General features: G+C 47.6%; 1 protein-coding gene and 1 pseudogene across 1 annotated transcript in view; both read right to left on the bottom strand.

Annotated features, from left to right (window-relative positions):
- The window catches only part of LOC135547713 (protein FAM124A-like), a 622,546-nt pseudogene that overhangs the window by 223,853 nt on the left and 383,345 nt on the right, over positions 1-15,348 (bottom strand).
- Positions 10,889-15,348, bottom strand: part of trpm2 (transient receptor potential cation channel, subfamily M, member 2) — an 83,545-nt gene continuing 79,085 nt past the window's right edge. The window contains exon 33 of the mRNA XM_064976946.1: positions 10,889-11,025. Within this exon, the coding sequence (XP_064833018.1) occupies positions 10,900-11,025 (126 nt within the window). The 3' untranslated portion in view covers positions 10,889-10,899. The remainder of the gene's footprint in view (positions 11,026-15,348) is intronic.

The raw sequence follows: 15,348 nt of genomic DNA, 5'->3' as shown, positions 1-15,348 counted from the left end.
TCATTACAGTACAACGGTTTGATTTGTTTGATCGTAGCTAGCTAGCTACATAGCCGTCTTTGTTTCAAAGACAATTGTATAGTCTAGAGCGATTTTCTAGGTTAGCTAGCCAGCTATTGTCGTTCTTTTAACGTAACGTAATCAACACTGCTAGCTAGCCAGCTAGCCCCGAATAGCAGCACTGTAGAAACTATTACACTCAGCGGAACGACTTGATTAGTGTAGTGTCAACTCCACGCAGCCACTGCCAGCTAGCCTACAAAGTCAACAACGCAGCCACTGCCAGCTAGCCTACTCCAGCAGTACTGTATCATTTCAATCATTTTAGTCAATAAGATTCTTGCTACGTAAGCTTAACTTTCTGAACATTCGAGACGTGTAGTCACTTGTCATTCCAATCTCCTTTGCATTAGCGTAGCCTCTTCTGTAGCCTGTCAACTATGTGTCTATCTATCCCTGTTCTCTCTCCTCTCTGCACAGACCATACAAACGCTTCATTGGCCGCGTGGCCGCGGCCACCCTAATCTGGTGGTCCCAGCGCGCACGACCCACGTGGAGTTCCAGGTCTCCGGTAGCCTCTGGAACTGCCGATCTGCGGCCAACAAGGCAGAGTTCATCTCAGCCTATGCCCCTCCCCAGTCCCTCGACTTCTTGGCACTGACGGAAACATGATCACTATGATAACACTGTTACTCCTACTGCCTCTTCGTCCGCCCACGGTTCTCGCACACCCCGAGAGCTTCTGGTCAGCGGGGTGGTGGCACCGGGATCCTCATCTCTCCGTGGTTTGCCTTTTTCCTTACCAATTTGTCTATCGCCTCTCCTTTGAATTCCATGCTGTCACAGTTACCAGCCCTTTCAAGTTTAACATCCTTATCATTTATCGCCCTCCAGGTTCCTCGGAGAGTTCATCAATGAGCTTGATGCCTTGATAAGCTCCTTTCCTGAAGACGGCTCACCTCTCACAGTCCTGGGCGACTTTAACCTCCCCACGTCTACCTTTGACTCATTCCTCTCTGCCTCCTTCTTTCCACTCCTCTCCTCTTTTGACCTCACCCTCTCACCTTCCCCCCTACTCACAAGGCAGGCACACGCTCGACCTCATCTTTACTAGATGCTGTTCTTCCACTAACCTCATTGCAACTCCTCCAAGTCTCCGACCACTACCTTGTATCCTTTTCCCTCTCGCTCTCATCCAACACTTCCCACACTGCCCCTACTCGGATGGTATCGCGCCGTCCCAAACCTTTCGCTCTCTCTCCCCCGCTACTCTCTCCTCTTCCATCCTATCATCTCTTCCCTCTGCTCAAACCTTCTCCAACCTATCTCCTGATTCTGCCTCCTCAACCCTCCTCTCTTCCCTTTCTGCATCCTTTGACTCTCTATGTCCCCTATCCTCCAGGCCGGCTCGGTCCTCCCTCCCACTCCGTGGCTCGACGACTCATTGCGAGCTCACAGAACAGGGCTCCAGGGCAGCCGAGCGGAAATGGAGGAAAACTCGCCCTCCTGCGGACCTGGCATCCTTTCACTCCCTCCTCTCTACATTTTCCTCCTCTGTCTCTGCTGCTAAAGCCACTTTCTACCACTCTAAATTCCAAGCATCTGCCTCTAACCCTAGGAAGCTCTTTGCCACCTTCTCCTCCCTCCTGAATCCTCCTCCCCTCCTCCCCCTCCTCCCTCTCTGCAGATGACTTCGTCAACCATTTTGAAAAGAAGGTCGACGACATCCGATCCTCGTTTGATAAGTCAAAAGACACTGCTGGTTCTGCTCACACTGCCCTACCCTGTGCTCTGACCTCTTTCTCCCCTCTCTCTCCAGATGAAATCTCGCTTCTTGTGACGGCCGGCCGCCCAACAACCTGCCCGCTTGACCCTATCCCTCCTCTCTTCTCCAGACCATTTCCGGAGACCTTCTCCCTTACCTCACCTCGCTCATCAACTCATCCCTGACCGCTGGCTACGTCCCTTCCGTCTTCAAGAGAGCGAGAGTTGCACCCCTTCTGAAAAAACCTACACTCGATCCCTCCGATGTCAACAACTACAGACCAGTATCCCTTCTTTCTTTTCTCTCCAAAACTCTTGAACGTGCCGTCCTTGGCCAGCTCTCCCGCTATCTCTCTCAGAATGACCTTCTTGATCCAAATCAGTCAGGTTTCAAGACTAGTCATTCAACTGAGACTGCTCTTCTCTGTATCACGGAGGTGCTCCGCACTGCTAAAGCTAACTCTCTCTCCTCTGCTCTCATCCTTCTAGACCTATCGGCTGCCTTCGATACTGTGAACCATCAGATCCTCCTCTCCACCCTCTCCGAGTTGGGCATCTCCGGCGCGGCCCACGCTTGGATTGCGTCCTACCTGACAGGTCGCTCCTACCAGGTGGCGTGGCGAGAATCTGTCTCCGCCACGCGCTCTCACCACTGGTGTCCCCCAGGGCTCTGTTCTAGGCCCTCTCCTATTCTCGCTATACACCAAGTCACTTGGCTCTGTCATAACCTCACATGGTCTCTCCTATCATTGCTATGCAGACGACACACAATTAATCTTCTCCTTTCCCCCTTCTGATGACCAGGTGGCGAATCGCATCTCTGCATGTCTGGCAGACATATCAGTGTGGATGACGGATCACCACCTCAAGCTGAACCTCGGCAAGACGGAGCTGCTCTTCTTCCCGGGGAAGGACTGCCCGTTCCATGATCTCGCCATCACGGTTGACAACTCCATTGTGTCCTCCTCCCAGAGCGCTAAGAACCTTGGCGTGATCCTGGACAACACCCTGTCGTTCTCAACTAACATCAAGGCGGTGGCCCGTTCCTGTAGGTTCATGCTCTACAACATCCGCAGAGTACGACCCTGCCTCACACAGGAAGCGGCGCAGGTCCTAATCCAGGCACTTGTCATCTCCCGTCTGGATTACTGCAACTCGCTGTTGGCTGGGCTCCCTGCCTGTGCCATTAAACCCCTACAACTCATCCAGAACGCCGCAGCCCGTCTGGTGTTCAACCTTCCCAAGTTCTCTCACGTCACCCCGCTCCTCCGCTCTCTCCACTGGCTTCCAGTTGAAGCTCGCATCCGCTACAAGACCATGGTGCTTGCCTACGGAGCTGTGAGGAACGGCACCGCAGTACCTCCAGGCTCTGATCAGGCCCTACACCCAAACAAGGACACTGCGTTCATCCACCTCTGGCCTGCTTTCGCCTCCCTACCACTGAGGAAGTACAGTTCCCGCTCAGCCCAGTCAAAACTGTTCGCTGCTCTGGCCCCCCAATGGTGGAACAAACTCCCTCACGACGCCAGACAGCGGAGTCAATCACCACCTTCCGGAGACACCTGAAACCCCACCTCTTTAAGGAATACCTAGGATAGGATAAAGTAATCCTTCTCACCCCCCCTTAAATGATTTAGATGCACTATTGCAAAGTGGCTGTTCCACTGGATGTCATAAGGTGAATTCACCAATTTGTAAGTCGCTCTGGATAAGAGCTGCCTGCCAAATGACTTAAATGTAAATGTAAATGTACTGGTAGTCTACCATCCACTAGAGTACTGCTGGTAGTCTACCCTCCAATAGGACTACACCACTGCTGGTAGTCTACCCTCCACTAGGACTACAGTACTGCTGGTAGTCTACCCTCCACTATGACTACAGTACTGCTGGTAGTCTACCCTCCACTAGGACTACAGTACTGCTGGTAGTCTACCCTCCACTACAGTACTGCTGGTAGTCTACCCTCCACTACACCACTGCTGGTAGTCTACCCTCCACTACAGTACTGCTGGTAGTCTACCCTCCACTAGGACTACAGTACTGCTGGTAGTCTACCCTCCACTAGGACTACAGTACTGCTGGTAGTCTACCCTCCACTAGGACTACAGTAATGCTGGTAGTCTACACTCCACTACAGTACTGCTGGTAGTCTACCCTCCACTATGATTACAGTACTGCTGGTAGTCTACACTCCACTACAGTACTGCTGGTAGTCTACCCTCCACTACACCACTGCTGGTAGTCTACCCTCCACTACACCACTGCTGGTAGTCTACCCTCCACTACAGTACTGCTGGTAGTCTACCCTCCACTACAGTGCTGCTGGTGGTCTACCCTCCACTAGGACTACAGAACTGCTGGTGATCTACCCTCCACTATGACTACAGTACTGCTGGTAGTCTACCCTCCACTAGGACTACAGTGCTGCTGGTAGTCTACCCTCCACTACAGTACTGCTGGTAGTCTACCCTCCACTAGGACTACAGTGCTGCTGGTAGTCTACCCTCCACTACAGTACTGCTGGTAGTCTACCCTCCACTAGGACTACAGTACTGCTGGTAGTCTACCCTCCACTAGAACTACAGTGCTGCTGGTAGTATACCCTCCACTACAGTAATGCTGGTAGTCTACCCTCCACTAGGACTACAGTACTGCTGGTAGTCTACCCTCCACTAGAACTACAGTGCTGCTGGTAGTCTACCCTCCACTAGGACTACAGTACTGCTGGTAGTCTACCCTCCGCTACAGTACTGCTGGTAGTCTACCCTCCACTAGGACTAGTACTGCTGGTAGTCTACCCTCCACTACAGTAATGCTGGTAGTATACCCTCCACTAGGACTACAGTACTACTGGTAGTCTACACTCCACTAGGACTACAGTACTGCATGTAGTCTACCCTCCACTAGAACTACAGTGCTGCTGGTAGTCTACCCTCCACTTGGACTACAGTACTGCTGGTAGTCTACCCTCCACTAGGACTACAGTACTGCTGGTAGTATACCCTCCACTACATCACTGCTGGTAGTCTATCCTCCACTAGGACTACAGTACTGCTGGTAGTCTACCCTCCACCAAGACTACAGTACTGCTGGTAGTCTACCCCACTCCAGTCTACCCTCCACTAGGACTACAGTACTGCTGGTAGTCTACCCTCCACTAGGACTACAGTACTGCTGGTAGTCTACCCTCCACTAGACAACCCTTCTGTAGACTAGCTGTCTAGGGATATTGGTGTCTACTGTAGGCTAGTGATATTGGTGTCTAGCTGTCGGCTAGTTGTCTTGTAATATTGGTTTCTAACTGTAGGCTAGTTATCGAGTGATATTGGTGTCTAACTGTAGGCTTGTTGTCTAGTGATGTTGATGTTTAGCTGTAGGCTAGTTGCCAGGTGAATTTTGTGTCCAGCTGTCGGCTGGTTGTCTAGTGATCGTTGTTTCTAGTGATATTGGTGTCTAGCTGTAGACTAGTTGTCTAGTGATGTTGGTGTCTAGCTGTAGACTAATTGTCTAGTGATATTGGTGACTAGCTGTGGGCTAGTTGACTAGAGATATTGGTGTCAAGTTGTGGGCTAGTTGTCTAGTGATATATGTGTCAAGTTGGGGGCTAGTTGTCTACTGATATTGGTATCTAGCTGTTGGCTAGTTGTCTAGTGATATTGGTGTCTAGCTGTAGGCTAGTTGTCTCGTGATATTGGTGTCTAGCTGCAGGCGAGTTGTCGAAAGTGATACTGGTGTCTAGCTGTCTAGTGATATTGGTGTCTAGCTGTGGGCTAGTGATATTGGTGTCTAGCTGTCTGCTAGTTGTCAAGTGATATTGGTGTCTATCTGTATGCTAGTTGTCTAGTGATATTGGTGTCTAGCTGTAGGCTAGTTGTCTAGTGATATTGGTGTCTAGCTGTAGGCTAGTTGTCTCGTGATATCGGTGTCTAGTGATATTGGTGTCTATCTGTATGCTAGTTGTCTAGTGATATTGGTATCTAGCTGTAGGGTAGTTGTCTCGTGATATTGGTGTCTAGTGATGTTGGTGTCTATCTTTAGGCTAGTTGTCTAATGATATTGGTGTCTAGCTGTAGGCTAGTTGTCTCGTGATATTGGTGTCTAGTGATATTGGTGTCTAGCTGTAGGCTAGTTGTCTCGTGATATTGGTGTCTAGTGATGTTGGTGTCTATCTTTAGGCTAGTTGTCTAGTGATATTGGTGTCTAGCTGTATGCTAGTTGTCTGGTGATATTGGTGTCTAGCTGTAGGCTAGTTGTCTCGTGATATTGGTGTCTAGTGATGTTGGTGTCTAGCTGTCGGCTAGTTGTCTAGTGATATTGGTGTCTAGCTGTAGGCTAGTTGTCTCGTTATATTGGTGTCTAGTGATGTTGGTGTCTATCTTTAGGCTAGTTGTCTAGTGATATTGGTGTCTAGCTGTAGGCTAGTTGTCTCGTGATATTGGTGTCTAGTGATATTGGTGTCTAGCTGTAGGCTAGTTGTCTCGTGATATTGGTGTCTAGTGATGTTGGTGTCTAGCTGTAGGCTAGTTGTCTCGTGATATTGGTGTCTAGTGATATTGGTGTCAAGCTGTCGGATAGTTGTCTAGTGATATTGGTGTCTAGCTATAGGCTATTGTCTAGTGATATTGCTGTCTAGCTGTAGGCTATTGTCTAGTGATATTGGTGTCTAGCTGCAGGCTAGTTGTCTAGTGATATTGGTGTCTAGCTGCAGGCTAGTTGTCTAGTGATATTGGTGTCTATCTGTATATTGGTTGTCTGGTGATACTGGTGTCTAGCTGTAGGCTAGTTGATTAGTGATATTGGTGTCTAGCTGTAGGCTAGTTGACTAGTGATATTGGTGTCTAGCTCCTGGCTAGTTGTCTAGTGATATTGGTGTTTAGTTGTCTAGTGATATTGGTGTCTAGCTGTCTAGTTATATTGGTGTCTAACTGTAGGCTAGTGATATTGGTGTCTAGCTGTCGGCTAGTTGTCTTGTAATATTGGTTTCTAACTGTAGGCTAGTTATCGAGTGATATTGGTGTCTAACTGTAGGCTTGTTGTCTAGTGATGTTGATGTTTAGCTGTAGGCTAGTTGCCAGGTGAATTTTGTGTCCAGCTGTCGGCTGGTTGTCTAGTGATCTTTGTTTCTAGTGATATTGGTGTCTAGCTGTAGACTAGTTGTCTAGTGATGTTGGTGTCTAGCTGTAGACTAATTGTCTAGTGATATTGGTGACTAGCTGTGGGCTAGTTGACTAGAGATATTGGTGTCAAGTTGTGGGCTAGTTGTCTAGTGATATATGTGTCAAGTTGGGGGCTAGTTGTCTACTGATATTGGTATCTAGCTGTTGGCTAGTTGTCTAGTGATATTGGTGTCTAGCTGTAGGCTAGTTGTCTCGTGATATTGGTGTCTAGCTGCAGGCGAGTTGTCGAAAGTGATACTGGTGTCTAGCTGTCTAGTGATATTGGTGTCTAGCTGTGGGCTAGTGATATTGGTGTCTAACTGTCTGCTAGTTGTCAAGTGATATTGGTGTCTATCTGTATGCTAGTTGTCTAGTGATATTGGTGTCTAGCTGTAGGCTAGTTGTCTAGTGATATTGGTGTCTAGCTGTAGGCTAGTTGTCTCGTGATATCGGTGTCTAGTGATATTGGTGTCTATCTGTATGCTAGTTGTCTAGTGATATTGGTATCTAGCTGTAGGGTAGTTGTCTCGTGATATTGGTGTCTAGTGATATTGGTGTCTAGCTGTAGGCTAGTTGTCTCGGATATTGGTGTCTAGTGATGTTGGTGTCTATCTTTAGGCTAGTTAACTAAAGATATTGGTGTCTTGCTGTATGCTGGTTGTCTGGTGATTTTGGTGTCTTGCTAGTTGTCTAGTGATATTGGTGTCTGGCTGTATGCTAGTTGTCTGGTGATATTGGTGTCTAGCTGTAGGCTAGTTGTCTCGTGATATTGGTGTCTAGTGATGTTGGTGTCTAGCTGTCGGCTAGTTGTCTAGTGATATTGGTGTCTAGCTGTAGGCTAGTTGTCTCGTGATATTGGTGTCTAGTGATGTTGGTGTCTATCTTTAGGCTAGTTGTCTAGTGATATTGGTGTCTAGCTGTAGGCTAGTTGTCTAGTGATATTGGTGTCTAGTGATATTGGTGTCAAGCTGTCGGCTAGTTGTCTAGTGATATTGGTGTCTAGCTATAGGCTCATTGTCTAGTTATATTGCTGTCTAGCTGTAGGCTAGTTGTCTAGTGATATTGGTGTCTAGCTGCAGGCTAGTTGTCTAGTGATATTGGTGTCTATCTGTATGCTGGTTGTCTGGTGATACTGGTGTCTAGCTGTAGGCTAGTTGATTAGTGATATTGGTGTCTAGCTGTAGGCTAGTTGACTAGTGATATTGGTGTCTAGCTCCTGGCTAGTTGTCTAGTGATATTGGTGTCTATCTGTATGCTGGTTGTCTGGTGATACTGGTGTCTAGCTGTAGGCTAGTTGATTAGTGATATTGGTGTCTAGCTGTAGGCTAGTTGACTAGTGATATTGGTGTCTAGCTCCTGGCTAGTTGTCTAGTGATATTGGTGTTTAGTTGTCTAGTGATATTGGTGTCTAGCTGTAGTCTAGTTGTCAAGTGATATTGGTGTCTAGCTGTAGGCTAGTTGTCTAGTGATATTGGTGTCCAGCTGTAGGCTAGTTGTCTAGTGATATTGGTGTCTAGCTGTAGGCTAGTCGTCAAGTGATATTGGTGTCTAGCTGTAGGCTAGTTGACTAGTGATATTGGTGTCTAGCTGTAGGCTTGTCGTCAAGTGATATTGGTGTCTAGCTGTTGGCTTGTTGTCTAGAGATATTGGTGTCTAGCTGTAGGCTTGTCGTCTAGTTATATTGGTGTCTAGCTGTTGGCTTGTTGTCTAGAGATATTGGTGTCTAGCTGTGGGCTAGTTGTCTAGTGATATTGGTGTCTAGCTGTAGACTAGTTGTAGCTGTGGGCTAGTTGTCTAGAGATATTGGTGTCTAGCTGTGGGCTAGTTGTCTAGTGATATTGGCTAGTTTGTCTGGTGATATTGGTGTCTAGCTGTGGGCTAGTTTTATACTGATATTGGTATCTAGCTGTAGGCTAGTTGGTCTAGAGATATTGGTGTCTAGCTGTGGGCTAGTTGTCTAGAGATATTGGTGTCTTGCTGTAGGCTAGTTTTATAGTGATATTGGTATCTAGCTGTTGGCTAGTTTTATAGTGATATTGGTATCTAGCGGTGGGCTAGTTTTATAGTGATATTGGTATCTAGCTGTAGGCTAGTTGGTCTAGAGATATTGGTGTCTAGCTGTGGGCTAGTTTTATAGTGATATTGGTATCTAGCTGTGGGCTAGTTTTATAGCGATATTGGTATCTAGCTGTAGGCTAGTTGGTCTAGAGATATTGGTGTCTAGCTGTGGGCTAGTTGTCTAGAGATATTGGTGTCTTGCTGTAGGCTAGTTTTATAGTGATATTGGTATCTAGCTGTGGGCTAGTTGATAGTGATATTGGTATCTAGCTTAAATGAGTTTTATAGTGATATTGGTATCTAGCTGTAGGCTAGTTGGTGTGATATTGGTGTCTAGCTGTGGAAGTTTTATAGTCATATTGGTATCCAGCTGTGGGCTATTTTATAGTGATATTGGTATCTAGCTGTAGGCAGTTGGTCTAGAGATATTGGTGTCTAGCTTGAATTAGTTGTCTAGAGATATTGGTGTCTTGCTGTAGGCTAGTTTTATAGTGATATTGGTATCTAGCTGTAGTCTAGTTGACTAGTGATATTGTTTTCATCAAGCTTAGTTTGCCAGTTTGCCTTCTTATATCTGAAACGTCAGTACATTGTGGTGGATGAATCAGAATTAGTTGGGTAACATAAATAAGATGTTTTATTTACATAATATGCTTATTCGAGATACTTGTCATTAGAATGTTTCCCTTTGGACTATAGGATTGGCAGTTGCACTTCTCAGCTAGGGCTCAGTCACTTGGGGCCCAGAGAGGGGAGAGATCAGGCTTGTCTTCATATGTGACTGTTTCTGTTAAACCATCTGGTGCTATGCAGAATATCAGAAGGGGAGGAGGACACAATGGAACATTGTCTTGTTCTTCTTAAACCATGTGAAGGGATGGCTTGATTAATGGGGAACCAATTAATTGTCTCCACAATGTCTGTGTGCCAGTTGCTCCCTCCTTTTCCCATTGGGGGGAGGAGTAAGGCAGTGTCTGGAACCATTGTATGTCCCCTCTGATGTTGCCCTTATCTTGACCTAGTATATGACCTAGAGTCTCACTCCCCTCAGTGAGCTTGTCCAGGAGTGGGGGATTCTTGAGATGGGAGTATCTAGAGTTGACAATTGATATATGCCATTGGATGAGTTGGTGTTTTTGTACTATGAAGTAGCAGGAACGAGATTAGAACCTCGTCTTAGAGAACAAACTGAACAATAATTTATAGCTAATGCTATCTGGCTATGGGATACTTCTTTCTAAAGTAAAAAGCCCTTTGTGAAGAGTTCCTGAAATCTGTGGTTTGTCATGTAAGTTGAGAGGGGTGGATCTTTGCTATAAAAGATCTCAGTTGCCATAATGCTAACACTCTCAACTTTTCATTAGAGACTCGTTGAAAGTCAAATGCTATTGCAAAAGCTTAATAAGTATTATTAAAGGTGTGGTTTAAGTATAACTCTGACTGGTGTGTGGTTTGTAACTCTCCTCATTTGGTAATACAGGAAATTAATCTACCACAACATTCTGTCCTCTTTTAATCTGAACTTCCATTATACAGTATACACTACATTACGGTATATGTACTATTAATGCCTATCAAATATATACATATAGTATCTCACAGTGAAGGAAGGCATATTTACAAACAGTTCGCTACATCCGCAGTAACGTCTGCTAAACACGTGTATGTGACCAATAAAATGTGATTTATATATAGTCCTCCTACATGTCTCATACATTATTATAACTCAACAGTACTCTAAACAGTACAGTATATCTCAACAGTGCTCTAACCAGTACAGTGTATCTCAACAGTACTCTAAACAGTGCAGTGCATCTCAACAGTACCCTAAACAGTTCATTGTGGGTCCTCTTTCTAGCTAGAAGGTCCTCTCGTGAAACTAGAAGGTCCTCTGGTGCAGCTAGAAGGTCCTCTGGTGAAGTTAGAAGGTCCTCTGATGCAGCTCGGCCACCCGTCTAAGAGCATCTCTCTGGTAAGAACACATCCTGGTCCTGCTGCTCACCTCCGTCCACCGGACCAGCTCCACACAGCCCACGGTATTCTCAGCCTGGAGGGGAGAAAACGTAAAGTATTCATACTACACTTTATAGTACTAAACCACTGGACCGGCTCCACAAAGCCCAGCCTACTAACTCTAACCCACTGGACCAGCACCACAGCCCAGACTACTAACTCTAACCCACTGGACCAGCACCACAGCCCAGACTACTAACTCTAACCCACTGGAACCGCACCACACAGCCCAGACTACTAACTCTAACCCACTGGACCAGCACCACACAGCCCAGACTACTAACTCTAACCCACTGGACCAGCACCACACAGCCCAGACTACTAACTCTAACCCACTGGACCAGCACCACAGCCCAGACTACTAACTCTAATCCACTGGACCAGCACCACACAGCCCAGACTACTAACTCTAACCCACTGGAACAGCACCACACAGCCCAGACTACTAACTCTAAACCACTGGACCAGCACCACAGCCCAGACGACTAACTCTAAACCACTGGACCAGCACCACAGCCCAGATTACTAACTCTAACCCACTGACCAGCACCACACAGCCCAAACTACTAACTCTAAACCACTGGACAAGCACCACAGCCCAGACTACTAACTCTAACCCACTGGACCAGCACCACAGCCCAGACTACTAACTCTAACCCACTGGACCAGCACCACAGCCAGACTACTAACTCTCACCCACTGGACCAGCACTACAGCCCAGACTACTAACTCTAACCCACTGGACCAGCACCACAGCCCAGACTACTAACTCTCACCCACTGGACCAGCACCACAGCCCAGACTACTAACTCTAACCTACTGGACCAGCACCACAGCCCAGACTACTAACTCTAACCTACTGGACCAGCACCACAGCCCAGACTACTAACTCTAACCCACAGGAACCGCACCACACAGCCCAGACTACTAACTCTAACCCACTGGACCAGCACCACACAGCCCAGACTACTAACTCTAACCCACTGGACCAGCACCACAGCCCAGACTACTAACTCTAAACCACTGGACCAGCACCACAGCCCAGACTACTAACTCTAAACCACTGGACCAGCACCACAGCCCAGACAACTAACTCTAACCCACTGGACCAGCACTACAGCCCAGACTACTAACTCTAACCCACTGGACCAGCACCACAGCCCAGACTACATTTACATTTACATTTAAGTCATTTAGCAGACGCTCTTATCCAGAGCGACTTACAACTAACTCTAACCCACTGGACCAGCACCACAGCCCAGACTACTAACTCTAACCCACTGGACCAGCACCACAGCCCAGACTACTAACTCTCACCCACTGGACCAGCACCACAGCCCAGACAACTAACTCTAACCCACTGGACCAGCACCACAGCCCAGACAACTAACTCTAACCCACTGGACCAGCACCACAGCCCAGACTACTAACTCTAACCCACTGGACCAGCACCACAGCCCAGACTACTAACTCTAACCCACTGGACCAGCACCACAGCCCAGACTACTAACTCTCACCCACTGGACCAGCACCACAGCCCAGACTACTAACTCTAAACCACTGGACCAGCTCAACAGCACAGACGACTAACTCTAACCCACTGGACCAGCACCACAGCCCAGACAACTAACTCTCACCCACTGGACCAGCTCAACAGCACAGACCACTAACTCTAACCCACTGGACCAGCACCACAGCCCAGACAACTAACTCTAACCCACTGGACCAGCACCACAGCCCAGACTACTAACTCTAACCCACTGGACCAGCACCACACAGCCCAGACTACTAACTCTAACCCACTGGAACAGCACCACACAGCCCAGACTACTAACTCTAAACCACTGGACCAGCACCACAGCCCAGACGACTAACTCTAAACCACTGGACAAGCACCACAGCCCAGACTACTAACTCTCACCCACTGGACCAGCACTACAGCCCAGACTACTAACTCTAACCCACTGGACCAGCACCACAGCCCAGACTACTAACTCTCACCCACTGGACCAGCACCACAGCCCAGACAACTAACTCTAACCCACTGGACCAGCACCACAGCCCAGACTACTAACTCTAAACCACTGACCAGCTCAACAGCACAGACCACCAACTCTAACCCACTGGACCAGCACCACAGCCCAGAAAACTAACTCTCACCCACTGGACCAGCACCACAGCCCAGACAACTAACTCTAACCCACTGGACCAGCACCACAGCCCAGACTACTAACTCTAAACCACTGGACCAGCACCACAGCCCAGACTACTAACTCTAACCCACTGGACCAGCACCACAGCCCAGACTACTAACTCTAACCCACTGGACCAGCACCACAGCCCAGACTACTAACTCTAACCCACTGGACCAGCACCACAGCCCAGACTACTAACTCTAAACCACTGGACCAGCACCACAGCCCAGACTACTAACTCTAACCCACTGGACCAGCACCACAGCCCAGACTACTAACTCTAACCCACTGGACCAGCACCACAGCCCAGACTACTAACTCTAAAACAACACCAGGGGAAGTAAGGATAGGATATAGCATGTTATAGGGGACGTGTTGTGGAGTATGGTGTTCTGTAAGGATAGGATATAGCATGTTATAGGGGAAGTGGTGCCGTGTGTGTGTTCTGTAAGGATAGGATGAGGCATGTTATAGGGGAAGTGGTGCCGTGTGTGTGTTCTGTAAGGTTAGGATATAGCATGTTATAGGGGAAGTGGTGCCGTGTGTGTGTTCTGTCAGGATAGGATATAGCATGTTATAGGGGAAGTGGTGCCGTGTGTGTGTTCTGTCAAGATAGGATGTAGCATGTTATAGGGGAAGTGGTGCCGTGTGTGTGTTCTGTAAGGATAGGATATAGCATGTTATAGGGGAAGTGGTGCCGTGTGTGTGTTCTGTAAGGATAGGATGTAGCATGTTATAGGGGAAGTGGTGCCGTGTGTGTGTTCTGTAAGGATAGGATGTAACATGTTATAGGGGAAGTGGTGCCGTGTGTGTGTTCTGTCAGGATAGGATGTAGCATGTTATAGGGGAAGTGGTGCCGTGTGTGTGTTCTGTAAGGATAGGATGTAGCATGTTATAGGGGAAGTGGTGCCGTGTGTGTGTTCTGTAAGGATAGGATATAGCATGTTATAGGGGAAGTGGTGCCGTGTGTGTGTTCTGTCAGGATAGGATGTAGCATGTTATAGGGGGAAGTGGTGCCGTGTGTGTGTTCTGTCAGGATAGGATATAGCATGTTATAGGGGAAGTGGTGCCGTGTGTGTGTTCTGTCAGGATAGGATGTAGCATGTTATAGGGGAAGTGGTGCCGTGTGTGTGTTCTGTAAGGATAGGATATAGCATGTTATAGGAGAAGTGATGCCGTGTTTGTGTTCTGTAAGGATAGGATATAGCATGTTATAGGGGAAGTGGTGCCGTGTGTGTGTTCTGTAAGGATAGGATATAGCATGTTATAGGGGAAGTGGTGCCGTGTGTGTGTTCTGTCAAGATAGGATGTAGCATGTTATAGGGGAAGTGGTGCCGTGTGTGTTTTCTGTAAGGATAGGATATAGCATGTTATAGGGGAAGTGGTGCCGTGTGTGTGTTCTGTCAGGATAGGATGTAGCATGTTATAGGGGAAGTGGTGCCGTGTGTGTTCTGTAAGGATAGGATATAGCATGTTATAGGGGAAGTGGTGCCGTGTGTGTGTTCTGTAAGGATAGGATGTAGCATGTTATAGGGGAAGTGGTGCCGTGTGTGTGTTCTGTAAGGATAGGATATAGCATGTTATAGGGGAAGTGGTGCCGTGTGTGTGTTCTGTAAGGATAGGATATAGCATGTTATAGGGGAAGTGGTGCCGTGTGTGTGTTCTGTAAGGATAGGATATAGCATGTTATAGGGGAAGTGGTGCCGTGTGTGTGTTCTGTCAGGATAGGATATAGCATGTTATAGGGGAAGTGGTGCCGTGTGTGTGTTCTGTCAAGATAGGATGTAGCATGTTATAGGGGAAGTGGTGCCGTGTGTGTGTTCTGTCAGGATAGGATATAGCATGTTATAGGGGAAGTGGTGCCGTGTGTGTGTTCTGTCAGGATAGGATGTAGCATGTTATAGGGGAAGTGGTGCCGTGTGTGTGTTCTGTAAGGATAGGATATAGCATGTTATAGGAGAAGTGATGCCGTGTTTGTGTTCTGTAAGGATAGGATATAGCATGTTATAGGGGAAGTGGTGCCGTGTGTGTGTTCTGTAAGGATAGGATATAGCATGTTATAGGGGAAGTGGTGCCGTGTGTGTGTTCTGTCAGGATAGGATGTAGCATGTTATATGGGAAGTGGTGCCGTGTGTGTGTTCTGTAAGGATAGGATGTAGCAT

The sequence above is a fragment of the Oncorhynchus masou genome, chromosome 10 (assembly GCF_036934945.1).
Source record: "Oncorhynchus masou masou isolate Uvic2021 chromosome 10, UVic_Omas_1.1, whole genome shotgun sequence".
In the NCBI taxonomy this organism is placed as follows: Eukaryota; Metazoa; Chordata; class Actinopteri; order Salmoniformes; family Salmonidae; genus Oncorhynchus; species Oncorhynchus masou.
The sequence above is the reverse complement of the archived record's forward strand: the minus strand, read 5'-3'. Positions and strand labels throughout refer to the sequence as shown.